Source organism: Scyliorhinus torazame, chromosome 3 (genome assembly GCF_047496885.1).
Source record: "Scyliorhinus torazame isolate Kashiwa2021f chromosome 3, sScyTor2.1, whole genome shotgun sequence".
NCBI classification, from domain to species: Eukaryota; Metazoa; Chordata; class Chondrichthyes; order Carcharhiniformes; family Scyliorhinidae; genus Scyliorhinus; species Scyliorhinus torazame.
The window spans coordinates 18,746,959-18,773,505 of NC_092709.1; the positions used below are offsets into that span (position 1 = coordinate 18,746,959).

The 26,547-nt window shown below is 49.0% G+C and overlaps 1 protein-coding gene across 1 annotated transcript in view; it reads left to right on the top strand.

Moving 5' to 3' along the window:
- LOC140408317 (probable E3 ubiquitin-protein ligase HERC6) overlaps window positions 1-26,547 on the top strand; it is a 63,988-nt gene that overhangs the window by 20,788 nt on the left and 16,653 nt on the right. The window contains exons 9-19 of the mRNA XM_072495347.1: window positions 6,209-6,336; window positions 7,534-7,593; window positions 10,710-10,815; window positions 12,505-12,694; window positions 14,461-14,645; window positions 14,764-14,877; window positions 16,491-16,604; window positions 18,971-19,141; window positions 20,940-21,083; window positions 23,494-23,660; window positions 25,716-25,773. Of these exons, the coding sequence (XP_072351448.1) occupies window positions 6,209-6,336; window positions 7,534-7,593; window positions 10,710-10,815; window positions 12,505-12,694; window positions 14,461-14,645; window positions 14,764-14,877; window positions 16,491-16,604; window positions 18,971-19,141; window positions 20,940-21,083; window positions 23,494-23,660; window positions 25,716-25,773 (1,437 nt within the window). The remainder of the gene's footprint in view (window positions 1-6,208; window positions 6,337-7,533; window positions 7,594-10,709; window positions 10,816-12,504; window positions 12,695-14,460; window positions 14,646-14,763; window positions 14,878-16,490; window positions 16,605-18,970; window positions 19,142-20,939; window positions 21,084-23,493; window positions 23,661-25,715; window positions 25,774-26,547) is intronic.

Consider the following 26,547-nt stretch of genomic DNA (forward strand, 5'->3'; position numbering starts at 1 on the left):
GGACTGGCCAAAACCTTACGGCCACACGGCCCATCGGGGCTCGGAGAATCCCCCGGGGGGGCCGCTGTCAACGCCCCCCCGTCTGGCGTGGCGGGAATCCCGCCGGACCCCGATAAGCAGCGCCGGAGAATAGGGCAGCTGATTTTGAGGCGGCGGGGTTGGATTCGTGCCTCCCCCCCCAGGGATTCTCCGACCTGGTACAGGGTCAGAGCATCCCGGCCATTACATTTTGTTCCCTTACCTTCACTTCCTTAGCTAACCATGATTTATCCCCTATCTAGAATCCTTGTTTCTCACAGGGATATATTTTTGTTCGGAGTAATGAACTATTTTCAGAAATGTCTGCCATTGCTGATCAACCCTCTTTCCTGCTAAACTCCTTTCCCAGTCTACTCCAGCCAACTCTGCCCCCATTCCTTCATAATTGCACTTATTTAAGTCTAGAACAGTTGTTTCTGACCCATGTTTCTCACTCCCAAATTGAATGCTAAATTCTACAATGTTACTGTCACTGCTTCCTCGGGGATCTTTTGCCCTGAGATTGTTTATTATACCTGCCTTATTACACATTACCAAACCCAAAATATCCTGATACCTAGTTGGATCCACAACATATTTTTCTAGGAAACAGTCCCAAATACACTCTTTGAATTCTTCCCCATGGCTATCTCTGCCAATTAGGTTTTCCCAATCCACGTGAAGATTAAAGCCACCCATGATTAAAGTACTGCCTTTATTATCTCTGATTTAGTATCTGTCCTACAGTATAAGTCCTGTTTGTGGGTCTATAGACTACTCACCCCTAGTGTCTTCTTGCTCTTGTTATTTCTTACCTCCACCCATGTGGATTCTACATCTTCTGAGCCAAGATCATTTCTTGCTATCGTTCTTATCCCATCTTGTACTAACAAAGCTACCCCACTATCCTTTCCTTTCTGCATGTATTTACGAAAAGTCACATACCCGAGTATTTAGTTCCCAGTTTTGATCTCGCTGTCGCCATGCCTCTGCAATGACTGTGAGATCATACCCAGCAAACCTCAATTTGTGCCGTTAATTCATACATTTTGTGTCAAATGCTCTGCGCATTTAAGTAAAGAACCATTAATTTTACCTTGTTTCCATTCTTTCCCTTTTTGACTCTGTTGCTGTTTTTTAATGTTTGTAAATTCTATCCCATCCTGTCACACTCTGGGTATCATTATCTAAATAGCTGCCTTGTAATGCTGTCATGTCCTTTTGCTTTGTAAGCCTACATGTCCCCTCTGTTCAGTTTAAAGCCCCCTCTACTTCTCTAGTTATGCAGTTTGCAAGAACACAGGTCCCAGCACAGTTCCAGATGTCCCAATGGTACAGATCCCACTTTCCCCAGTACTGATGTCAGTGCCCCACGAACCAAAACCCACTTCTCCCACACTAGTCTTTGAGCCACGTATTTATCTCTCTATCCTATGCTGATTTGTACACGGCTCAGGTAATAATCCTTATTCATAACCATGGAGGTTCTGCTGTTTAATTTAGTGCCTAGTCCCTCAAACTCCCTATGCAGAGCCTCTTTCCTTGTCCGACCTATGTCATTGGTATCTAAATGGACCATGACAACGGGATCCTTTCCCTCCCATTGCAAGTTCCTCTCCAGCACAGAGCAGATATCCCAAACCCTGGCACCAAGCAAGCCAGACAGACTCTCGACTCGATCCTGGTCACAGAGAACATAACTATACTATACTGTCCCCAACCAGGAGTACATTTCTCTTGTCTCCCCCCACTTGAATGGCTCCCTGTACCATGGTGCTATGGTCAGTTTGCTCATCCTCCCTGCAGTCCCCTACTCTTGACCACACAAGAATCTCAAACCTGTTGGACAAGGGCAGGGGCTGAGGCTCCAGCAGTGCTACCTCTTGCATCCCTCTACCTGCCTCACCTGTAGTCACCCTGTCGTTAAACACTGAACAAGTTCAAGGTAGTTAATCTAAGGGCCGTGACCGCCTCCTGAAACACAGTGTCCAGGTAACTTTCCCCCTCCCTGATGTGTCGCAATATCTGAAGTTCAGACTCCAGCTCATTAACTCTGACCCAAAGTTCCTCGAGCAACCAACATTTGCTACAGATGTGGTTGTTACGAATCACAGTGGTGTCCACCAGCTCCTACATGCTGCAGCTACAACACATCGCCTGGCCCTGCACCCTTGGTTTATTTAGTTCAATATTCCATTTATTTTTAAGTTTACTGCTGATCTTTAGTTTTCACACTGACTTTTTCAACCTCGCCATCAATTTCATAGCAAGTCCAAAATGGTAGCAGAGAGAAATACTCGCCTACCAAACACTTACCTGTGATATCACAAGGCTGTATTCACTCAACGTTTAAAAAAAAAAAAATTTAGTGTACCCAATTATTTTGTTCCAATTAAGGGGCAATTTAGCGTGGCCAATCCACCTACCCTGCACATCTTTGGGTTGTGGGGGTGAAACCCACGCAGACACGGGGAGAATGTGCAAACTCCACACGGACAGTGACCCAGGGCCGGGATTCGAACCCAGTTCCTCAGCGCCGTAGGCAGCAGTGCTAACCACTGTGCCACGTGCCGCCCGTATTCACTCGATGTTGTAGGGCTGCTGCGTCTTATCTCCCAGCTCTCCAACCTTGCTCTCCTCCTGCCCCCACTGACCTGTGGACGGAGCAAGGGAAGCAAGACACAACAATACTCCCCTCCTCCACTTTCATAAACTCCCATATTTACCTCAACTCCAGAGTTTTACTCACTGCAGCCAGCTCTCCTAATAATCCTAACTGATTCAATCTCTCCTCATACATCAGTCTTTCCATCCCAGGAATCAGCCTGGTAAACCTTCGCTGCACTCCCTCTACAGCAAGAACATCCTTCCACAAATAAGTAGAGCAAAACTGCACACAATGGCCGGGATTCTCCGGGAATCGGCGGGGCGGGCAGAAACGGCGCAGTGGAGTGGCGGGAACCACTCCTGCGTTGGGCCGCCCCAGGGACTAGGCTGGCGCCGGAGTGGTTTGCGCCCCGCCGGCGTGGAAGGCCTTTGGTGCCGTGCCAGCCAGGGCCGAAGGAATTCCGCCGGCTGGCACGGGTCCACGCAACCGCAGGGGGTGGGGTCACCTTCAAGCCGGCCATCGCGGAAACATACGCGGCCGGCGCGGAGGAATAGAGTGCCCCCATGGCACAGGCCCGCCTACGGATCGGTGGGCTCCGATCACGGGCCAGGCCACCGTGGGGGCACCCCCCCGGGGCCAGATTGCCCCACGCTCCCCCCAGGACCCCGGAGCCCGCCCGCTCCCCCCAGGTCCTGCCGGTAAGGAACCAACTCCAATTTACGGCGGCGGGACCTGCATAGAACGGGCGGGACTTCGGGGAGCCCGCCGACCAGTGTGGCACGATTCCCGCCTCCGCCAAATCTCCGGCACCGGAGAATTCGGCAGCCGGCAGGGGCGGGATTCACGCCGCCACCCGGTGATTCTCCGACCCGGCGGGGGGTCGGAGAATCCCGCCCAATATTCCAGGTGTGGTCTCACAAAGGCCCTGTATAACTGCAGCAAGACACCCCTGCTCCTCTACTCGAATCCTCTCACTATGAAGGCCAGCGTACCTTTTGCCTCCTTCACTGCCTGCTGCACCGACAGGTTTACTTTCAGTGACTGGTGAACAAGGACACCCAGGTCCCGTTGTACATTCCCCTCTCCTAATCTACAGCCATTCAGATAATAATCTGCCTTCTAGTTTTTGCTACCAAAGTGGACATTTATCCAAATTATACTGCATCTGCCAAGCATTTACCCACTCAGTCAACTTGTCCAAATCACACTGAACGATCTCTGCAACCTTCACACAGCTCACTCTCCCACTCAACATTGCGTCATCTGCAAACGTGGAGATATTAAATTTAGTTCCCTCATCTAAATCATTCATTATATATTGTGAATAGCTGGGGTCTCAACACTGATTCCGGCAGTACCCCATTTGTCACTGCCTGCCATTTGGAAAAAGACTCGTTTAGTCCTTTTTTTCCTGTCTGCCAACCAGTTCTCTTTTTACAAGATGTTTTTATTGGTGTTTTGAGTTGTAGATACAGAAAAAAACGAAAGAGGAAACTGAGTCTCACATGTAACAGGCAATGCAACAAACTGAGTCTCACATGTAACAGGCAATGCAACAAACTGAGTCTCACATGTAACAGGCAATGCAACAACAGTAATAATAACCAACGATAGGAACAAGATTTGAGCCCCTCGCTGTCACTGTACATTCGTGTTCAGAATTTACAGTGGCTTGTCGGGGTTCAGCCTAGGCTCCTGCCAATTGGCGATAGGGGTTGCCCCCAGCTTTACCCCCACAGGTAGCTGGGGTCCTTCCCCTTGCTTGCCGGTAAACTCTGTTCCACTGGTGGTGGGGGGGAGGTCACATTCCCCCCCTGAACTTGGGCTTTCGTGGGAGAGTGGGTTCGTTACCCCGGTTTCACCCCAGGTGAAGCCCCTGTAGCCCCTCCAATGAGTGAGAACTCCTTCCCATGCCAACCAGTTTTCCATCCACCTCAATACACTGCCCCTAATCCCAGGCGGCTTAATTTTACACGCACTGTAAGCAGCGACCGTAAATTTAAGTCAAGCATTTGTTTCATTTTTTTTGACATGACATCCTCCCTGATTTTTCTTTTGATTGACACAGTAAACCCCCTCAGTCCTCTGGGGTAGATGTAAAAGATCCCATGGCAATATTTCTAAGAAGAGCTGGTGAGTTATCCCTGGTGTCCGAGTTGATGTTTATCATTCAATCAACTTCACAAACAAGAGATCATCTGGTCATTATCACTTTGCTGTTTGTTGGAGTTTTCTGAGCACAAGTTAGCAGCCATACCCCTGACGTTACAAGAGTGGCCCTACTTCAAAAATATTAGTTAGCTGTATCTGATAATCTGAGCTTGTGAAAGGTGCTATATAAATGCACACCCTTCTTTTTGTTCCTTTTTCCCTCTGAAGGCATTTACTTGTGTCGGCAATGTGGCTCCATGGGCTGTTACCTTTCTCGAATGTCCATTCTTCATGTGTGTTCCGAGCGAGTAATTGGGAGCATTTTATTCAACTACTTAGAGCTTCACTTCCTGATCCTGAGCGGCACGGTGACACAGTGGTTAGCACTGCTGCCTCATAGCTCCAGGGACCCAGGTTCAATTCCGGCCTCGGGAGACTGTCTGTGTGGTGTTTGCACTTCCTCCCCGTGTCTGCATGGGGTTCCCCCCGGGTGCTCTGGTTTCCTCCCGTGCAGGTTTAGGTGGATTGGCCATACTAAATTGCCTCTTAGTGTCCAAAAGGTTAGGTGGGGTTACTGGGTTACGTGGACAGGGCGGAGGTGTGGGCTTAAGTAGGGTGCTCTTTCCAAGGGCCGGTGTAGACTCAATGGACCGAATGGCCTCCCACTCCACTGTAAATTCTATGATCCTGTTGTCGGCCAATGTCTGCACTTGCAACTTGCAGCTAAAATCCCTGGCAAATTTAAATCTTAATCGAACCTCACACATATGAACATTCCTACCCAACCTCGCAGTGTGATAGATGTCCATTTGACCACGTGCCTGCAGGAATGAAGGTGGACTCTTGGATGTCACTCCATGGGCTCCCCAGATGATGGTCAGAATCTATCCTGGTGTGCAATTCCAAATATTTTGGCAAAAGCAGCCAAGGTCACGGTGTATAGCCCAATGCAAACTCTTGCAAAGGTCACATGGAAAACCCAGTCAGGTGGATTCTAGAAGTCACCATTGCCTATTATTACATAACTGTTCAATATGCTGCGTCAAATTCTTCTCCCCAATACTTTTGGAGTGCATTAAGAATATATATATGATCAGCCATAATTCCTATCCTTGGGTGTTCAAAAGTGCCCTCTGCATCTGTGATGTGTCGGGTGAAAAAAAAGTTGATATTGTACTAAACTTAAAGTTCACTCATGTACTCATGTGTTACAACGCTTGCGATTTAAACAGAATATTTAATGTTACACCACTATCACACCTGTCACCAGTATCTCTCGCAATGCAGGCTTCATTCCTGGGATATATTTTACAATGGTTGCTGTCACATTTACCTTGTATATTTTTAACTAAGGTCACAGGGGTTACCTTGAATTAAATTGCTATTATTATACAAATCTTATGGCCTAATTCACTGACTTTGCTTTCGCAGCTCCCAATTCCATCAGCTGACTTCCGCTGCAGAGACAGCGCACAGCAGATTTTCACGATGGACGAAACCATTGTCGACAAATGGATCAAGACAACTGATTTCACCATAGAAAGAAAGGACGCAAGAAAGTCAGCGCTGTTTATAGCGGTTCAATGATTTCTCCTCTAAATATTTTTTTAAGGCTAGACTGTCACTGGGGTGGCGCAGTACTTAACACTGCTGCCTCATGGCGCAAAGGGTTCGATCCCAGTCCCGGGTCACTGTCCGAGTGGAGTTTGCACAACCTCCCCGTGTTTGCGTGGGTTTCGCCCCCACAACCCAAAGATGTGCCGGGTAGGTGGATTGGCCACGCTAAATTGCCCCTTAATTGGGAAAAATAAATAAAGGATAGACTGTCACAGGTTTTGGAGCTAGAAATACCGGTATTCGTGATGCGCCGTGAATTCGCAGCAGCAGGCCACGTTTGTTCATGGCCTATTAGGGAACAAGCCTTCTGTGCCAGGGAATATCGTAAAGCACACAAGAAAGCCTTTCGGCCCATTGAGCCTGTGGCAGCTCTCTTTCCTATAAGTTCCACTACCGCCATACTTTCCCCGTGAGCCGGCAATCTTTTGTTTCTTCTCGATACCCATTTCCCTTTTCGCGGCCACCGTTGAACCTGCTTGTGCTGTTCTTTCAGGCACCTCATTCCATCTAAGAACAACTGGGTGGAATAACTTTCTGCTCGTGATTCCTCATGTGGCGAGTTCACCGGGGAGGTGGCGGCGAAGGTGGTCACGTCACTGGACTAGCCACCCGGAGGCCCAGGACAACGCCCCAATAAGTAAGAACGCTAAGTTCAATCCGGGACTCTCTCTTGTGGCACACAATAGTTAGCCACTAAGCAGCAGTAGCACCTGGATGTCTCAGTTGGGCAATGTCAGTAGCCGATGGAGGGACCCAATGGCCTACATTTTCCATCCCGCCTCCCGTGGAAATCGTTGCGAGCAGGACGGATCATTTGGCAGACCAGCGAACGATCCATTCACCTCGGGCAAGAAGTTCCGACCCCAGGGCAGGCAAGACGGGAAAATACCGCCCACTGCTTTCAAAATCGGTCACCCAATGAATACATTAGTGTAGGAAAGGTCTTCACGAGAAAATAATTGATTAATCATCCCCGTCACTGAATTGTTCTAAACAGAAGACAACTCGCACAGCCTCCATGAATTTTCGCGTTAGAATTATTCTGTGAATTTCTGTTAGAGTTTTATCAAAAGATATCACAATCTTAAATGAACAATATTCTTACTGACTGTTATCACCTTTTGTCTTTCATGTGAAAGTGAAATTGCTTTAGTATTTTCCTCCTCCTCCTGCCTCACTGGGAGTTTTCCGAGGAAAAGGTGAGTCGGAAAGAAGCGAAGCAAATAAGTCAGTCTGAAGTGCGATCGATTTATTATGGTCTGAATTTGAAGTATGAAAAACCTTGAGCGGGATTCTCTCAGCCCGGGGCCAGGCCGGAGAACCCCCGCGACCGTCGCGAATCGCGCCACACCGCCCCGATGCCGGGACGCGATCCTCCGCAGGGCGGAGAATTGGCACCGGCGTGGTTGGCGCGGTGCTGGTCGGGGGCTGCTCTGCGTTGCCCCTCCCCCCGCCGATTCTCGGCCCAGGGTGGGATGAGCGGCAGTCGTCAATAACCCGAGTCCCGCCGGCGTCTTTCGCACCTGCTCCCAGCCGGTGGGAACTCACTTTGGAAAGGTCGGGGGGGGGGGGGCGGCCTGTGCGGGGGGAGGGGGGGTCCGACCCCGAGGGGGGCCTCCGATGTGGCCTGGCCCGTGTTCGGGACCCACCGATCGGCGGGCCGGCCTCTCTGGCTGGGGGCCTCCTTTCTTCCGCACCGGCCCCTGTAGCCCTGCGCCATGTTGCGTCGGGGCCGGCGCGTTGAAGGGAGCCACTGCGCATGTGCGCGTTGGTGCCGGTGCCATTGCGCATGCGTGGATCGCGCGGCGCCCAGTTCACGCCAGGAACAGCAGCTGGAGCAGTGTGAACCACTCCAGTACCGTGCTGGTCCCCTGTAGGGGCCAGATTCCTGATCCTGAGGCCGTGTTGACGCCGTCGAAAATTGCGACGGCATTTCCGACGGCGTCAACACTTAGCCTCAGGACCACAGAATCCCGCCCCTTGCATTTACGTACTGCACCTTTCACAAACTCAGGACTTCCCAAATTGCTTCAAAGCTCGTGAGATACTCGGGAAGTGTTGTAATGTAGGGAATACAGCAACCAATTTGTGCACAGAAACTCCTATAAACAGCAATGTCACAATGACCACATAATTTGTTTTAGTGGTTGAGGGACATCCAGTGGCCAGGCCACTTGGAGAACTCTCTTGCTTTTCTTCAAAATAGCCATGTGGGACCTTTTAAGCCCAACTGAGGGGCTCCTATGTAACATTATATCCAAATGACGGCACTTCCGATAGTGTAGAGCTCCCTCAGCACTGCACTGAAGCATCATTTAGGGATGCATGGTAGCACAGTGGATAGCACTGTGGCTTCACAACGCTGTGGACCTGAGTTCGATTCCCAGCTGGGTCACTGTCTGTGCGGAATCTGCACGTTCTCCCCGTGTCTGCGTGGGTTTCCTCCGGGTGCTCCGGTTTCCTCCCACAGTCCAAGGATGTGCAGGTCAGGTGGATTGCCCATGCTAAATTACACTTAGTGGCCAAAAAGGTTAGGTGGGGTCACTGGGATAGGGTGGGCTTAAGTAGGGCGCTCTTTCCGGTGCAGACTCGATGGGCCGAATAGCCTCCTTTTGCACTGTAAATGCAACGATCAGCCTAGGTTTTGTGCTGGAGGTCTCTGGAGTGGGACTTGAACTCATGGAGCGGGATTCTCTGTGCGGCGCCCCCCCCGCCAGCAGTGGGATCCTCCGTCCAGGCAGCCGGCCTATAAGGTTTCCCATTGTGGGCACTCTCACACCGTCAGGAAATCTGCGGGCGTGACTGCGCTGCCAACAAAGCGGAGGATCCTTCCGACAAAGAACGCCTCCGTCGATCTCTGACTCCAGGATGAGAGTGGTAAAAGCTCTACAGTAGCTGACAATGTGATGCAAATGCGCTTGGAAGGCAAGCATGTTATTCCTAAAGCTAAGTTGATTTTTTATAAAGGTTTTTATCGAGAAAAGTAAATGTCAGCAGACTGTCATGTCAACACAAAAGTACAGCTCATTATAAGAATGTTCCATAGATTTTCCTGCCCAAGACTGATCGGATTCCTGACCACTTTTCTCGAGGCCACGTCGGAGGTCGTGGGGGTTAGGGTGGAGCCATGGACATTAAAGGCGGTCTTCAGGGTGTCAGAACATCGGAACTCTTCGAGGGGGGGGGGGGGGGGGGGGGGGGGGGCGACGCTCCGGCATTCACCTCACTCATAGCCCGGCGGCGACGCCCGTTCAAGACCTCGGACTGGCTGGCCGACCTGGCGGAAATCCTGAGGCTAGAGAATCTGCCATTAGGGGGTGGAATGGAGCATTGCACTCCAGGTGGTAGCAGTTCACCACCATCTTCAGAGACCTGTTCGTGACCAGCGGCTGGGGGTAGGGTTGGGGCGGGGCGGGGGGTGGGGGGTGGTAGGAAAAGTCAAGGAAGGGGCGAGAGAGACTGGGGGAGAGGAGGGTGGCTGGCATCCACACACTACACCTGCTACACGCGTGCTTACAAGTTGTATCGCTGTGACTGCTATGTCCTGCAACTTGTGGATTTTTTTTTTTTAGAATATTGGACTTTGCAATATCCATTTTGTTTGTTTGTGACAGATGAAAACTTCAATGAAAATTAAAAAAAAACATATGTTCCATTGGTTAAAACCAGGTTCACTCTTGCCGTCATAGGGAAACAGTTGGCCGGTAATTCACACAAACACCAGAAATAGGAGCAGGACCTACTCTGCCATCCAATAGGATCATGATTGATCTCGGGCTTCAATTCCACTCTCCTGCCCGTTCCCATAACCCTCGATTACCTTAAACGTACTCAACGATGGAGCATCTACAACTCTCTGGGTGGAGAATTCCGAAGATTCACAACCCTTTGAGTGAGGTGACTTCTCCTCATCAAGGCCTAAATGATCATCCCCCCTCCCCGCCCTGCCCACCGGTGTTTTAGATTCCCGAACCAGTGGAAGCAATCTCTCAGCCTATCAAACCCCTTCAGAATCTTGTATTTCAACCAATGTGGTTACCTCCCATTCTTCCAAACGTCAAAGAATATAGAATCAACGCAGAGCAGAAAGAGGCCATTCAGCCCATCAGGTCTGCACCAACCCCCCAAAGGGCATATATACCCAATCTGTATATAGACCCAAATTACTCAGCCTCCCACGTTTCAGGAGCAGTCAGAATTTGGATCAGAGTGCATGCTTAAATGAAGGACTTGAAATGATGATTGTGCCAACTTTGCTTTTGTTGTGAAGTCGTACACTACAGTTGTATTAATAGTTTTGATCTTTGCCTTGCAGCGATGGGGACCAGTGTAAAGCACAGCGTGACCTTTTTAGCGTTGATGTGGAAGCAGCGAGGGAATTACTTCGGAAACTTACCTCAAAGGATTGGATTGCAAACGTGGTAAATATTACATTGTTTCATTGGGTGTGTAAAATGCATATCCATCTACAGCGTTTAGTTCTGTTAATTTTTAACAGTGATTGTAGTTGTTACCATTGAAGTTATAAAGCCAGATGGAACATCCTAATACACTAAACATAAAGTGGAGACTCCACGGGCGGGATTCTCCGACTCCCTGCCGGGTCGGAGAATTGCCGGGGGGACGGCGTGAATCCCGCCCCTGCCGGCTGCCGAATTCTCCGGACCGGGGATTTGGCGGGGGCGGGAATTGCGCCGCGCCGGTCGGCGGCCGCTGGCAGCAGCCCCCCTGGCGATTCTCTGGCCCACGATGGGCCGAGTGGCCACCCGTTTCTTTTCCCAGTCCCACCGGCGTAAATTAGATTAGGTCCTTACTGGCGGGACCTGGCGGCGCGGGGGGGCACGGGGGGATCTGGCCCCGGGAGGTGCCCCCACGGTAGCCTGGCCCGCGAACGGGGCCCACCGATCCGTGGGCGGGTCTATTCCGTGGGAGCACTCTATTCTTCCGCACAGGCGGCTGTAGCGGTGCGCCACTGCCGGTGCGGAGATGGAGCCCACTTCTGGCCCCCTTGCCAGCACACGCTGGCGCTCCCGCGCATGCGCCAACTCGCGCCGGCCGGCGGAGGCCCTTCGGCGCCGGTTAGTGTGGCCCCCGCCAGCCGGCACGGCACAAACCACTCAGGGGCCGGCCTAGCCCCTGAAGGTGCAAAGGATTCCGTACCTTTGGGGTGGCCCCGACGCCGGAGTGGTTCACACCACTCCTTCCCACCGGAGTTGCCCGTCCCGCCGATTCCCGCAGAATCCCGCCCCACACCTTTTAATGGCCAGAGAGAGCATAAACTTAGAAAAAGTTAATGTTCCCTTAATGCTTCTCCTGTTCATGAAATGTACCTCCTGCCCTCTCAGCTCTATTCCCACTCAACTATCGACCACTTGACTATTACAGTGCGCTCCTGGCCAGCCATCCATCCATCTTCCGTACTCCATTAACGTAAGCTCATCAAAGCTCTGCTGCTGAAATCTGACCTGACACCATCTCATTAATCGCCTTCTCTCAGTTCATTGACTGGCTCCCAGTTAAGCAAAGTCTCGATTCTAAGATTTTCAATGCTGTTTTCAAGTGACCCCCCCCTCCTCCCCATGCTCTTGCCCCTTCTTTTCTCTGCTACTTCTTCCAGCCCTACAACCCTCCGTGATGCATACACTCCTCCAATCCTGTTCTCTCGCGCACCCCCAATTTTAATGGCTCCCCCTTTGGCGGCGTTGCCTTCAGCTGCAAAGGCCCTAAACCGCTCCGCCTCTTCCTCTCATCGCTCCTGGAAGACTCCCCTGAAAACCTGCCTCGCTGACCAAACTTTGAGTCATCAACCCGAAGACTGTTTTATGAGGCTCAGTGTCAATTTATTTTCATAATGCTCCTGTGATGTGCCTTGGAACACTTTACTACCTTAAAGCAATGTTAAATGCAAGTTTGTGTTGCGATTTATATGGCGCCTTTCACGTGGTCAGGGTGCGTTTTATAGTTGCATTTTTAAAATTCTGTAATGCCAGTTTATCAAATAACAGGAATTAACTTCTGCACTGTAAATTCTATAATTCTATGATTCTTTTATGATTCTATGAACTATTATATATTGACTCACAATTTCAATAATTATATTTCTTTGACAGATTACTACATGCCTGACATTCTCTTTAATCCCAAGTCTTAAGCATTTGTGCCACGCGGAAGAAGCCTTGATGATTTACTTGATTCTACCAGAGTGCTCTGTAATTCATCAAGTTGAGATCATGCAAGAAATAGTTCTAGTCTGTGCGGGAAGCATTGTGAGACTAGATAATGCTTCAAAAAAGATTCTGGGTAAGAGGGCGAGTAGCAACCCACAGTGTAACTCTTGTGCAAGTATTCAGGGACAAAGATCAAAGTAGGTTTGGAGAAAATGAAAAAGAAGGGTTTCAGTAATACACTGCAGGGGGCACTGATCGAAGAACCAGAGGCAATGTGAGGAAAAACCTTTCAACTTAGCACGTGGTTATGACCTGTAATGGACGACCCGAGAATGTGTTGTAGGCAAATTCAAACTGGCTTCAGAAGGAACTGGATATGCACCTGAAATGGAAATATTGTAGGACTGTGGGGAATGGGCAGGAGAGTGGGACTAGCTGAGAAGTTCTTTCAGGCAGCTGGCACACACAGAAGAGGCTGAACAGGTCCCGCCTCTTCAATAACCATTCTATGATTCAAATGAATCCACACTTCAAGTGAAGTAGGAATCTGCAATTGTCTGAAACAGTGGGGGACCCAGCTTGTCTCTGCCTATGTCAATTCTAAATTGATGTGGAGATGCCGGCGTTGAACTGGGGGGGGGGCGGGGGGCCACAGTAAGAAGTCTTACAACACCAGGTTAAAATCCAACAGGTTTATTTGGAATCACTAGCTTTCGGAGTGCAGCTCCTTTATCAGGTGAGTGAAGAGGTAGGATACACAAACACAGCATATAAAGACAAAGCCAATGATGCAAGATGATTCTTTGAATGTGAGTCCTTGCAGGTAATTAAGTCTTTACAGGTCCAGACGGTGTGACTGGAGAGAGGAATAATCACAGGTTAAAGAGGTGTGAATTGTCTTAAGCCAGGACAGTTGGTAGGATTTTGCAAGCCCAGGCCAGATGGTGGGGGGTTAAATGTAGTGAGACAAGAATCCAACATCCCGGTTGAGGCCGTACTCATGCATGCGGAACTTGGCTATCAGTTTTTGCTTGCCGATTCTGCATTGTCGCGCCTCCTGAAGGCCACCTTGGAGAACGCTTACCCAAAGATCAGAGGTTCAATGCCCTTGACTGCTGACGTGTTCGCCGACTAGAAGGAAACATTCACAGAGGAGATTTACCAGAATGTTGCCTGATATGGAGGGAAGATCTTATGAGGAAAGGCTGAGGGACCTGAGGCTGTTTTCGTTAGAGAGAAGGTTAAGAGATGACTTAATTGAGGCATACAAGATGATCAGAGGATTGGATAGGGTGGACAGTGAGGGCCTTTTTCCTCGGGTGGTGATGTCTAGCATGAGCTTTAACATAGCTTTAAATTGAGGGGAGATAGATATAGGACAGATGTCAGAGGTAGGTTCTTCACCCAGAGAGTAGTAAGGGCATGGAATGCTCTGCCTGCAACAGTAGTGGACTCGCCAACACTAAGGGCATTCAAATGGTCATTGGATAGACATATGGACGATAAGGGAATAGTATAGATGGGCTTTAGAGTGGTTTCACAGGTCGGCGCAACATCGAGGGCCGAAGGGCCTGTACTGCGCTGTAATGTTCTATGTTCTATGCCTGGCGATTGTTGCGCGATGTCCATTCGCAGTTCACAATTCTAAATTGGTTTCTATTGAAGTAAGACCCCCGCTGGGCTGTAAATCTCAAACGCAATTGGCACCAAACCTCGAGTCTAAGGTACTTAACATAATTACGCAAAACTCCAGGCGCAAACCCAGACAGGGATGTTATACAAATTCATAACCATTAATATCACTAACAGTATTTTCTACGTCTGTGTTACGATACTGTTTTATTGCTGGAGGGGCAGTTAATTGCAAAGTTGATAACATGGCATGTTTTTACTAACTAGAAAAATGCTGGTCGATGTTGAAATCATCGTATTTGAACAATCTTGTGCAGATGTTTAGGACAGCAGTAATAGTTCTGCTTACAAGTATCCATAGCCTGGAAATTGAAGCTCCAGGCATTCCTGAAATTAAAATACTGGAAACAGCTTTAAAGGAGACCTTGGATGTTCTGGAACTGGTGTACAATGTACGTATCAGAAAAGCCAACAGTAAACAAAGCAATTGTATCATTTTCTACCATTTTCTGCATTTTAGTTTTTCTGAGCAGAGATGGTAAGGTCACCTCTTTGTGCATTTTAACGCAGGCAAATATGAAAGCACATCATACTATCCCTCAAAACAAATTCTACATCGATGAAGTTCTCCTGTTTGATGTGGGTTACGACCTCTTTAGATTTAGACAGTGCCAGCAGATAATGGTAAGTCTCCAACAATGTCCTCGCAGCGGTGGCAGGGGGTGGGTTAAGGGAGGTGATGGGACCAGCAGAAACAACGGTGAGTTTTGAGGAAGGATGGACGGGCGTGGGAAAAGGCATGGGAGACTGTTGGCACTGAGTGCACGGAAATAGAGCAGAGGGTGCGGTGTGGCGGAGGGGGTGAGGTAGTGGGGGGCACTGAGGGTGAGGAGCGGAGCTGGTGGGGATGGGAATGAGGGGCACGGAGACGGCGTGGGTTTGAGATGATGGGATTTCATCAATGATCCATCGTTAAAAAACAGAACACTTACTGAATAATTCTAAAATTAAGTTAAAAGGAGATCTACTACAGATGGGAATAACAGCAGAACATGCTTGAAAACCTCATCAGGACTGGTAGAAGGTCTATGAAGGGAGAAACAGAGTTGGCGTTTTGAGTCAGATATGGCTCTTCTTTGGAACCTTTTCCTTTTACTTTAATGAGGAAAATTTGGTAAAACTATTTCCATTGGTCAGTGAATTTAAAGCAAGACAATATGGGCGGGCTCCTCCGTCCCGCTGTACCCGTTTCCTGGTGCGCCGCACCGCCGCCAGCAGCGGGATTCTCCGTCCCAACAGCCGGTCAATGGGATGATATCCCATTGTGGGCAGCCCCACTCCGTTGGGAATTCCCCGGGCTCGGTGCGCTGCCGGATAATCCCCACCACAGAGCATCCAGCCCCATAAATGTAAGGTCACATGATAGCAAAGAGGCAGTCTGAGAGAATTTTGTAACGATGAGCATTGTTAGGGCAGAGAATGTCACATCCATAATAGCTTATGAAAGGCAGATGGATATATACTTGGAAAACATAAGGAGCGGGATTCTCCAGTCCCTAGCCGAGTATTTCTCGGCGGCGTACTGGTTCATCCTAGGGGCCAGATGACGCCGTCGTAAAACACTCCGACGTTTACAACGGCGTCAACATTTAGCCCCAGGATCGGAGAATCCCGCCCATAATATCTGAATCTAGAGAACATAAAGCCATGACTTGCTGGGTATCTTTTAGACTTGTTGCTTATATGATGGGCAGCACCGGAGCACAGGGCACAGTGGTTAGCACTGTTAATTCACAGAACCAGGGTCCCAGGTTCGACTCCCGGCTTGCGTCACTGTCTGTGCGAAGTCTGCACGTTCTCCCCGTGTGTGCGTGGGTTTCCTCCGGGTGCTCCGGTTTCCTCCCACAGTCCAAAGATGTGCAGGTTAGGAGGATTTGCCATGCTAAATTGCCCTTAGTGACCAAAAGGTTGGGTGTGGAGGGCCGGTGCCGACTCAGTGGGCCAAATGGCCTCCTTCTGCACTGTAAATTCTATGATTCTCTGATCTGCCAGGGAGAAATGAACATTATCCAACCAATCATCGGGGATCGGGTCATTTCAGGCACTCGTGGAAGACCGGACATTATGTCCTGAAGCTCGTCCTTCTTTGTTCCTGTTTTTGGCCGGGAAATGAGATCAATGAAAGCCAGTTTCTCCCCTATGTTGTCCAACATGCTCGGGCTTCTGCAAAATTGGTTAATTGTGTTTGAATTTGTGAATGGAACAGTCGTAAATGTTGTGCTTCTCTTGTCCTACAGCCTGACGAATTAAAAAAGAAAGTGGCTCCAGTGATGTTTTGTTGCTATCCATTCATCCTCAATTTAGATGCCAAGATTCAGATACTTCACGTGGATTCAAATTTGAAGAAATGTGTAAAGAATTTTACAAATATCGGACAAAATCGATAATTAGAATGTGATTGTAAACCGCTCTGTTCCTCTCTCCCCCTTTAAAAATGCTCCTTGAAGCCCAACTCTTTAATTGAGTTTTTGGTCACCTGTCCCTGTACCCCCTCATGTGACTTCACTTCATCCCAAATTTTGTCTCACAGTGTTCCTGTGAAGTACCTTGTGGCATTTTCCAGGCTAAAGGTGCTACTTAAATGCAAGGGGCGGGGTTCTCCCCTACCCGGCGGGGCGGGGTGTTCCGGTGGGATGGAATGGCGGGAACCACTCCGGCGTCGGGCCGCCCCAAAGGTGCAGAGGTCTCCGCACCTTTAGGGGCCAAGCCCTCACCTTGAGGGGCTAGGCCCGCGCCGGAGTGGTTTGCGCTCCTTCGGCTGGCGGGAAAGACCTTTAGCGCCACGCCAGCCGGGGCGGAAAGGTCTTAGCCGGGCGACGCATGCGCAGGAGCGTCAGCGGCTGCTGACGTCATCCCCGCGCATGCACTGGGGAGGGGGTCTCTTCCGCCTCTGCCATAGTGAAGACCATGGCGAAGGCGGAAGAAAAAGAGTGCCCCCACGGCACAGGCCCGCCCGCGGATCGGTGGGCCCCAATCGCGGGCCAGGCCACCGTGGGGGCACCCCGTGGGGCCAGATTGCCCCGCGCCCCCCCAGGACCCCGGAGCCTGCCCGCGCCGCCTTGTCCCGCCGTTCAAAAGGTGGTTTAATCCACGCTGGTGGGACAGGCATTCCAGCAGCGGGACTTCGGCCCATCGCGGGCCAGAGAATCGGCGGGGGTGGGCCTACCGACCGGCACGGCGCGATTCCCACCCCCGCCGACCAGCGCGGCGCGATTACCGCCCCCGCCGAATCTCTGGTGGCGGAGACTTCAGGACACGGCGGGGGCGGAATTCATGCCAGCCCCCGGCGATTCTCCGACCCGGCGTGGGGTCGGAGAATCCCGCCCAAGATGTATCCCTGTCTTTGCTCCCTTCGTCTCACTGATCTCCTTCGGTCATGCACCTCTATCCAGCTGAGAGGGATTAACACTCTGTCCATGAGCGGCCTTCAGCCCAGCCACTAGAATGTGCAGCAACAATTAACAATTAGTTTCCCAGCCACGGCTGTGAGCAGTCTGGTAGGAAAATCAGATGAAAGTTTTCCTCCCATTTTGCCGTAGCTGGATAAACAGCTGGGCTGCGACAGGCTCAGGACGCAACATCGCCCTGGTGTATTTAGACTCTGGAAAAACCAAGGGAGCACAGGGTGCCATGGATATTACATTCAATTCACAGCTCGGAAGCAGCCCAACAGGTGCATGCTATTTTTTCTGCTCCACATGAGCCCACATAGGAACATATAGATTAGGAACAGCAGGTGAGCCCATCCACTCCTCAAACCTGCTCCACCATTTGGTGAGTTCATGATTGTGATCTCAATTCCAGTTTCCTGCCTGTCCCCCCAAATGCTTTAACTCCCCTCATGCTGAAGAACCTATTTACCTCAGGCTTAAAATGATTCATGCTTAATTCCACCGCCTTCTGGGGAAGAGAGTTTCACAGATGCAGGATCCTCTGAGAGAAGAAACTTATTTTCTTCATCGCTGTCTTGAATGGGAGACCTCTTGGTTTTATATGGTGTCCCCCAGTCCTTGTCTCTCCCGTAAGGGGAAAGATCCTTTCAGCATTCTCTCAAGTCTCCTCAGGACGTTATCTGTTCGATAAGATCACCTCTCATTCTACTGAACTCCCAACAGGCCCAACATTTCCTCAAAAGACAACTCCACAAACACTTTTCTTACCATTCTTTTCTCCTTCATTTAGTTATCCGGCTTTCCCTTCGATGCGTATTTGCTATTTGCAACAACTGCTCCATGTGGAACCGGATTCCTAACATCATCATTCCCTGATCAAAATGTTTCTCTCGAAATTACCAAATTCAATTTATTGGTGACTCGTTTATCTTTATGGCCTTCGGTTATGGACTCCCCCACACGTGGAGGGAGCTTCATTGCACTAATAGTTTAGGATTATTGTTTAAATGTCGGTTTAGTTAATGTTTCCTTTTTTTTAAAAATATTTTTACTAAGGTTTTTTAACAACACAATTTTTCCCCTTACAAACAATAACACCCCCCCCCCCCCTCCCCCCGTAACAAAATAACGCAAATTCTCCCTGAGCAAGATATATACAAGGCAAGATGGTATAGTTACATAGCTTTATACACTGGCTCTTGGCCGCGCGTACCGTTTCCCCCCACCCTCCATGCTATCTCCCGCTCGTCCATCCCCTCAAACAGTAGTTAATGTTTTCATCGACAGGATGCTAATGCACAGTATCTTGCTCTTTTGTTGGCTAGGGAGCCTTTGTTAAAGCAATGGATTTCACGTGGCTCAACATCCGCATGGGAAACCCTGAGCCTCCCAAGTATCCTATCTTCAACTTGAAAGTTAAACGCCAAGACTTGGTTTCCGATACTTTTAAGAATTTGAAAAATATGGATGAAGACGACCTGAAGAAGATACTTATGGTAATGACAATTGCGACTCCAGTCCAACACCTATATGAATCCTATACCGTGTAGGAGCTGGTTTAGCACAGGGCTAAATCGCTGGCTTTGAAACCAGACCAAGGCAGGCCAGCAGCACGGTTCAATTCCCGTACCAGCCTCCCCGAACAGGCGCCGGAATGTGGCGACTAGGGGCTTTTCACAGTAGCTTCATTTGAAGCCTACTTGTGACAATAAGTGATTTTCATTTTTCATTTCATTTCAACTCATCTCCTGACTCCTCAAAGCCTGTCTACAATCTAAAAAGCACGAGTGAGGAATCTGATGGAATTCTTCTCCCTTGCCTGAATGAGTGCAGCTCCAACAGCACTCCAGAAGCTTGACACCATCCAGGACAAAGCAGCCCACTTTATTGGCACCCCATGCAAAACCATTCACTCCCTCCATCACCAATGCACAGTGGCAGTAGTGTGTGCCATCTACAAGATGCACTGCAGGAACATGCCAAGACTCCTTAAACAGCACCTTCCAAACCCTTAACCACTACTATCAGACCCCAAATCAGACACCCGCATCATAGACCTCCACCAGACCCTAAATCAGACACCCCCACCAGACATCCCATCAGACTCCAAATCAGACACTCCCATTAGACCATCATCAAATACACCCTTTCAGACACCCCATCAGTCACTGCTGTCAGAGCCCCCATCATCAAACACTCCCATCAGACCCATCATCAGACCCCCCCACCAGATATGCTCATCAGATACCCCCATCAGACACCCCCACCAGATACCCCCATCAGACACCCCCACCAGATATGCCCATCACATAGCCCCATCAGATACCACTGCCTGAAACCTGAAGAGCAATCCAGGCTATACAGTGAAAAACCATTGCATTTTCACTTACCCTTTCCAAACTTTTGCTGCCTCAGACAAAAGCCATTAAAGCAGCCACTGTTACAAGTGTCTGGGAGATCCTCAAAAGCCCAGAACACTTGAATGGGCTTCAAATCTCCTGGCAGCCTTTGAAATGCAAATCTTCCATTCAATTTCACCTTTATTAGTCCAGAGACAGGTGCGTGGTGGATTGTTTATCTACCTTTCCCTTCACACTTGAATACATCTTAATGACCCTGCTTGATGCTAACCACAATGTTTATAAACATTCTTGCTATGATTGACAGCCCCGTACCACATCAAAAAGGGCAAAGTGGTTTCACTGGTGGGTAGCCCGATACAGCTGGCGGCGGGGCTGCAGAAAAATGGCAACACTGTCTTATGGGATGTGTTCCATTCTCCGCCCGATCGGGATTCCCAATCTCAGCGGCGGAGAATGGAGAATCCCGGCCCCCATTTCAGTAAGTGGATGGTCAATCTATGCAGCAGGCTGCCGAGAGAGAGATGGTGGAAAAATTTATATTGATCCCTTGAAATGAAATTTAGATAGATGTCTTCCAGGAGTTAAAATCTTGGGATGTAGAGTACAAGGCATTTGAGCCATGAGCTGTGATAAGGGTAGGGTCCTTGGGAAGGACAGATAATTTGCACCAATGCTCTTCAACATTAGCATTTTCCTTACCTCATGTCTGAGTCTGTTGTAGACCAATTGATAGAGATTGATTGGCGCAGTTATCAACAACTCCACTATCATTCTATTCTGTAACTACTGGAATGGTGAAAGGTAAACTTAACAGGATAATTTTTCATCTTGCGACGCCTATGTATCTCTTGAAGTGGGCAGACAGAAACAAATTTCAGAAAGCAAATGTGCAAATGTGTTCCTGTACAAATATTTGTTTTTATTTCCTTAGGTGAAATTTGACGGAGAACCGGGCATAGATCTAGGAGCCGTAACACAGGAATTCTTCCTTTCTGTCTTCAAAGAGTTGGTTAAACCAGATTCCAAAATGTTTATGTATTGTCAGGATTTCAGAAACATTTGGTTTCCCCCCAAGGTGAGCCAAAGTAACCTAACTTGTTTAAGAACACGCTTTGCCGGTGTATGCAGATGGTATTGTCATTCTCCAGATTTTACAAAGTAATCTGAAAATATGAAGGGGCTCCAAAGCTCCAAGTACCCTCTAACCTGTAAAGTTTACTCACAAAAAGTGGGCAGCTCGGAATATTTAAGACTTTGTTTATTTATCAGAGTCCAGCCTTGTGACCTTAAAGAGACACAGTTCTACCTTAACAGGAGAATAATGCACTATGCATTGCATGGGGCTTATGGTCTTGCAAGAAAGCATATATCTACAAGAACTAGGTGAAAGGGTAGGCCATTCAGCCCCTTCAGCTCCCCACCATTCGGTAAGATCATGCCTTACCTGATTCTGACCTCAACTTCACTTTCATGCCTACCCCCCATATCCTTGACTCCCTTATCAGTCACAAACTATCCCTCTGAGCCATGAATACATTCCCTGACCCAGCCTTCACCGCTGTCTGGGTAAGAGACTTTCACAGACTTGTAACACTCTCTTGAGAGGAAAAAATTCTCCTCATCTCAGACTTCAATAGGAGGGCGCTAATTTTTAAACTGTGTCCCCTGGTTTGAGAATTTCCCACAAGGGAATACAGCTTCTCAGCAGCCATCCTGGTAAGCCTCTTCAGAATTTTATATTCTTCAGTGAGACCATTTCTCTTTCTAAATTCTAGGTCCTACTGTTCAACCTTTCCTAATAAGACAACCCCCCCCCCCCCAACTTCTTCCAGGGATGGGTATCCCAACCATTCTTTGAATGGCTTCTAAAGCATTTATATATTTTCTTAACTGTACCCGATGCTTCAGATACGGCCTCATAATTTCCATACTTTACGCTCCAATCTACCTGTAATAAATGCCAACATTTTGTTTGCTTAATTAATCATTTGCTGTAGCTGTGAACTAACTTTTTGTGATACATGTACCTGGATACCTAGATCGTTCTGTACTGTAGATTTCTGCAATCTCTCTCCGTTTAAATAATGTTCGGCTTTTTTATTCTTCCTGCCAAAGTGGACAAGTTCACATTTTCCCACATTTTACTCCATCTGTCAAATGTTTTGCCCACACATGTGCCATCAGCAAAATTCTGCCCCTTTATCCAGATCATTGATATGACAGGCTAACTGGACCCATAGTTTCCTGCTTTCTGTCTCCATCCTTCCTTGAATGGAGATGTTGCATTTGCAATTTTCCAATCCGCTGGAACGTTCTTGGAACCTCGGGAATTTTGGAAGATCAGAACCAATGGATCTTCTACTCTGCAGCCAGTTCTTCTAAGACTCTCGGGTGCAGGCTATCAAGTGAGGGGACAAATGCAAGAAATGACAAGGTTTCCATTCGGGAACACACCAACCACAATCCACAAAAAGTAGTATCCATCAATTTCCATCGAGCGAAGATGAATGTAAGCGAGTAACTAACAATGATCCACCATCAAAAAAGGTGATGAACCAATAAAGTTGTTGAAGCTTTCCACTGATATATTGGATTTGCATTCGGCTAAGTAACTGAATATAGGGATTGTAATTGAACAACAGCCTAAAATTAAAAATTCTATATGAAAATGATCAAACTTATTGACACAGGAGCATTTAGTGTGTTTGAAATGTGTCAACCAACATTTTCAGTGGCAGATCAGTATCTCTCTCGGGCATCGAGGGTTTGAGAATTCCAATAATCTATGGGCTGGATTCTCCTTCATTGGGACTATGTCCCCACGCCGTCGTAAAAACAGTGGCCTTTCACAGCAGAAAAACTGGCGTGGAAAAGCCCAATATTCACAGCCCTGCAGAGGGCTAGCAGGGACCCATCGGGAAGCTCGCAGCTTTTGCTGCAGATACGAGCCCCCGCACTTCCGGGTCAGAGGCCACACATGCGCATGGCAGCGGCCTGCAGTGGCCGCGCCGAGCTCCATGGCGGACTCAGACCGCGGAGGTGGACCTCCCTTTAGTGCGCCCGATCGGCCGCACGCCTAACCCTGACCGCCCGCCCAAACATTGCCCAGTACCGTATGGAGCCCCCCCCCGCTCTCCCATGGAGGCCAGGGACTGAGTCCGCAGCTGCCACGCGAGTATCCCGAACGGCAGGACCACATTAGATCTATGCCATCGGGACTTTGGCCGGTCGGGGGCGTAGAATAGTGCGGCAGCCCTCCAGCAATGGCTGCAGGTAGGGGCTACTCTGCGCGGTGTACTCTCCGAGTGCGCCGCTTTTTGGGGCCCGGAGAATTGGGGAACCAGCGCTGGTCCCGATTCCGTGCGCGGAAATGGATTCTCCGCCCCGGCGCCGGATGCAATTTCGCCGCCGGGGTGCGGAGAAACCAGCCCTATATCTTTAGCAATTGACACATGTTTTATACTCTATTGTCTCCAACATTATAGATCACAGAGCCGATCGAAAAATACTACCTGCTTGGAATATTATGTGGCCTCGTTGCGTATAATTTCAGCGTAGTCTACATCCCCTTCCCACTTGTGCTCTTCAAGAAGCTACTGGGCGTGGAGCCCACTTTGGAGGATCTGAAGGGTTTGGATCCTAATTTTGAGAAGTAAGTTCCGAGACCTGTGGACAGGTTCATATATTTCTTTCATGAAATATCTGCATGGAACAGCGTTAGGCACAATGTGGGAGGAGGGAAGAATAGACAACAGAAACGGGAGGAAGATCAGATCCCAAAATGAAATGATAGTGCTATCAGTTTACTGAGGTTACAAATCCCAGGATTAAAAAAAATGACAGAAAAATGGGTGAGTTATAATAAAATCAGTTTGAGAAAGAGAAAAAGAGCGGTAAGGAAAACGTTGAGAGAGAGAGAAAGGAAAAAGACAGAAAGAAAAAGTAAGAGATAGAATTAAAAATTTACACCTTGGTATTTTTTAAATCTTTAACAAAAGTTGTAGAAATACAATTGAACTGTTTAAATTGTTCTGTTACTGGGCTAGGGAGGTTAATTGGCAATCCATTAACAACCATCATGTTATTAAAAAGGGACAGTTATCTTCCAACTCTAAATATCAGTGAAGCGTTTAATGGACAACTAATGTGCAAATCAAGCAAGTTCTTAAAATAACCGGAAGGCAAAGGGCGAAATGGCATCTGTGTGCAGCAAATAGCAGAGGCAACACTTGATCAGCAATTCTGAAGTTTCGCATCTCATAATCCCCTGGATTTTCAGACCAACTTTTGCATTGATAACAGCGTGCAACATTAACATATTGTTAGCTTTACAACCCAGCCCACTAAACCTTCCTGGCCCAATCACTGCCTTGCCCTGAGCTATCAGTCAATCAAGACTACTTATTCTGCGGAGTTTGCAAAAATTCCTGGCAGTGATCAACTTTAACTTTGATATGGAAATGCCGGCGTTGTACTGGGCTGAGCACAGTAAGAAGTCTTACAACACCAGGTTAAAGTCCAACAGGTTTGTTTCGAATCACTAGGTTTCGAAGCACTGCTCCTTCATCAGGTAACTTTAACTTGGTGCCACTATTGTCAGCAAGAAAGAACCTTATAGATTTTTAAAGATAAATTTAAAGTACCTCGGGCGAAATTCTCCCCCAACGGCGGGTTGCCCGCCGACTGGCGCCAAAGCCGGCGCCAATCAGACGGGCATCGCGCCGGCAAAAAGGTGCGGAAGTCTCCGCATCTTTGGCGGCCTAGCCCCAACATTGAGGGGCTAGGCCGACGCCGGAGGGATTTCCGCCCCGCCAGCTGGTGGAAATGGCGTTTGTTGCCCCGCCAGCTGGCGCGGAAATGCGGCGCATGCGCGGGAGCGTCAGCGGCCGCTGTCAGTTTCCCAGCGCATGCGCGGGAGCGTCAGCGGCCGCTGTCAGTTTCCCGCGCATGCGCAGTGGGGAGAGTCTCTTCCGCCTCCGCCATGGTGGAGGCCGTAGCGGAGGCGGAAGGGAAAGAGTGCCCCCACGGCACAGGCCCCGCGGATCGGTGGGCCCTGATCGCGGGCCAGGCCACCGTGGGGGCACCCCCCGGGGTCAGATCGCCCCGCGCCCCCCCCCCCCCAGGACCCCGGAGCCCGCCCACGCCGCCTGGTCCCGCCGGTAAATACCAGGTTTGATTTACGTCGGGACAGGCAATTCCTGGGCGGGACTTCGGCCCATCCGGGCCGGAGAATCCAGCGGGGGGTCCCGCCAACCGGCGCGGCCGGATTCCCGCCCCCGCCCAATCTCCGGGAGCGGAGACTTCGGCGGGGGCGGGGACGGGATTCACGGCGGCCAACGGCCATTCTCCGACCCGGCGGGGGGTCGGAGAATGACGCCCCTCATTCTTCATTTCCAATTAAGTTGCAATTTAGCGTGGCAAATTCATCTACCCTGCACATCTTTGGGTTGTGGGGGTGAGACCCACGCAGACACGGGGAGAATGTGCAAAATCCACCCGGACCGTCTCCCGGGGCCGGGATTGAACCCGGGTCCTCAGCCCCGTGAGGCAGCAGTGCTAACCACTGCGCCACTGTGCCGCCCTGAAATAATCCAATAGATAACCTATTGTTTTATTTCTTTCACCTCCATTTTAGACTCCGGCGGTGGTTTCAGGGGTTCTATTGTATTCTTAATGAGTCTATTCACATATTTTCCTTATATTCCAGTTCCCTGCAGTGGATTCTGGACACTGAGGATGTCTCAGATATGGTCATGGACTTTTCTGTGAGTAGAAAGTCATTTACTTGAGCCAGTCACATTGGAAGAGCTCCGCACAGTATACACGCAAATCGGAAAATTATACTTTTGAATTATGTACTTTTTGTATCAGTGAAAGGAGCATTAAAAAAAATCCAATTTGCAGTCTCACCAACTTAGATAAATACTTGTGCCTGTATAATGCTTTCTATGTCAAAAGGACTCGCATCTCTACAGTGAAGTCCTTTTCAAAAATCACACTCAGGTCATAGACGTAAGGGAAGCCAAGAGGTCCATCGTGAAATAGCGATCCAGTAAATTCTACTCTCCTGCCTTTTCCCCATAGCACTGTAATTTGTTTTATTTTTCAGCTATTTATCTAATTTCCTTTTGAAAGGTGGTAATTGACCTGCCTCCACCCTGCTTTCTGGTAGTGCATTCCAGATCATAACAATAAAATAGTAGCAAAAAACTGGGAACGCTGTAGCGCTGAAATAGAATTAGAAAATGCTGGTAATACTCAGCAGGTCTGGCAGCATCTGTGGTGAGAGAAACAGAGTTGACGTTTTGAGTCATTGGCATTGGAGGCAGTTCAGAGGAAGTTCACTCAGTTCATTCCAGAGATGAGCGGTTTATCTAACGAAGAGAGACTGAACAGTTTAGGCCGATACTCTCTAGAGTTTAGAAGAATGAGGGGAGGTCAAATTGAGGTATACAAGATGATAAAAGGTACGGATAATTATAATCTTCACTATTGTCACAAGTCGGCTTACATTAACACTGCACTGTGAAAAACACTGC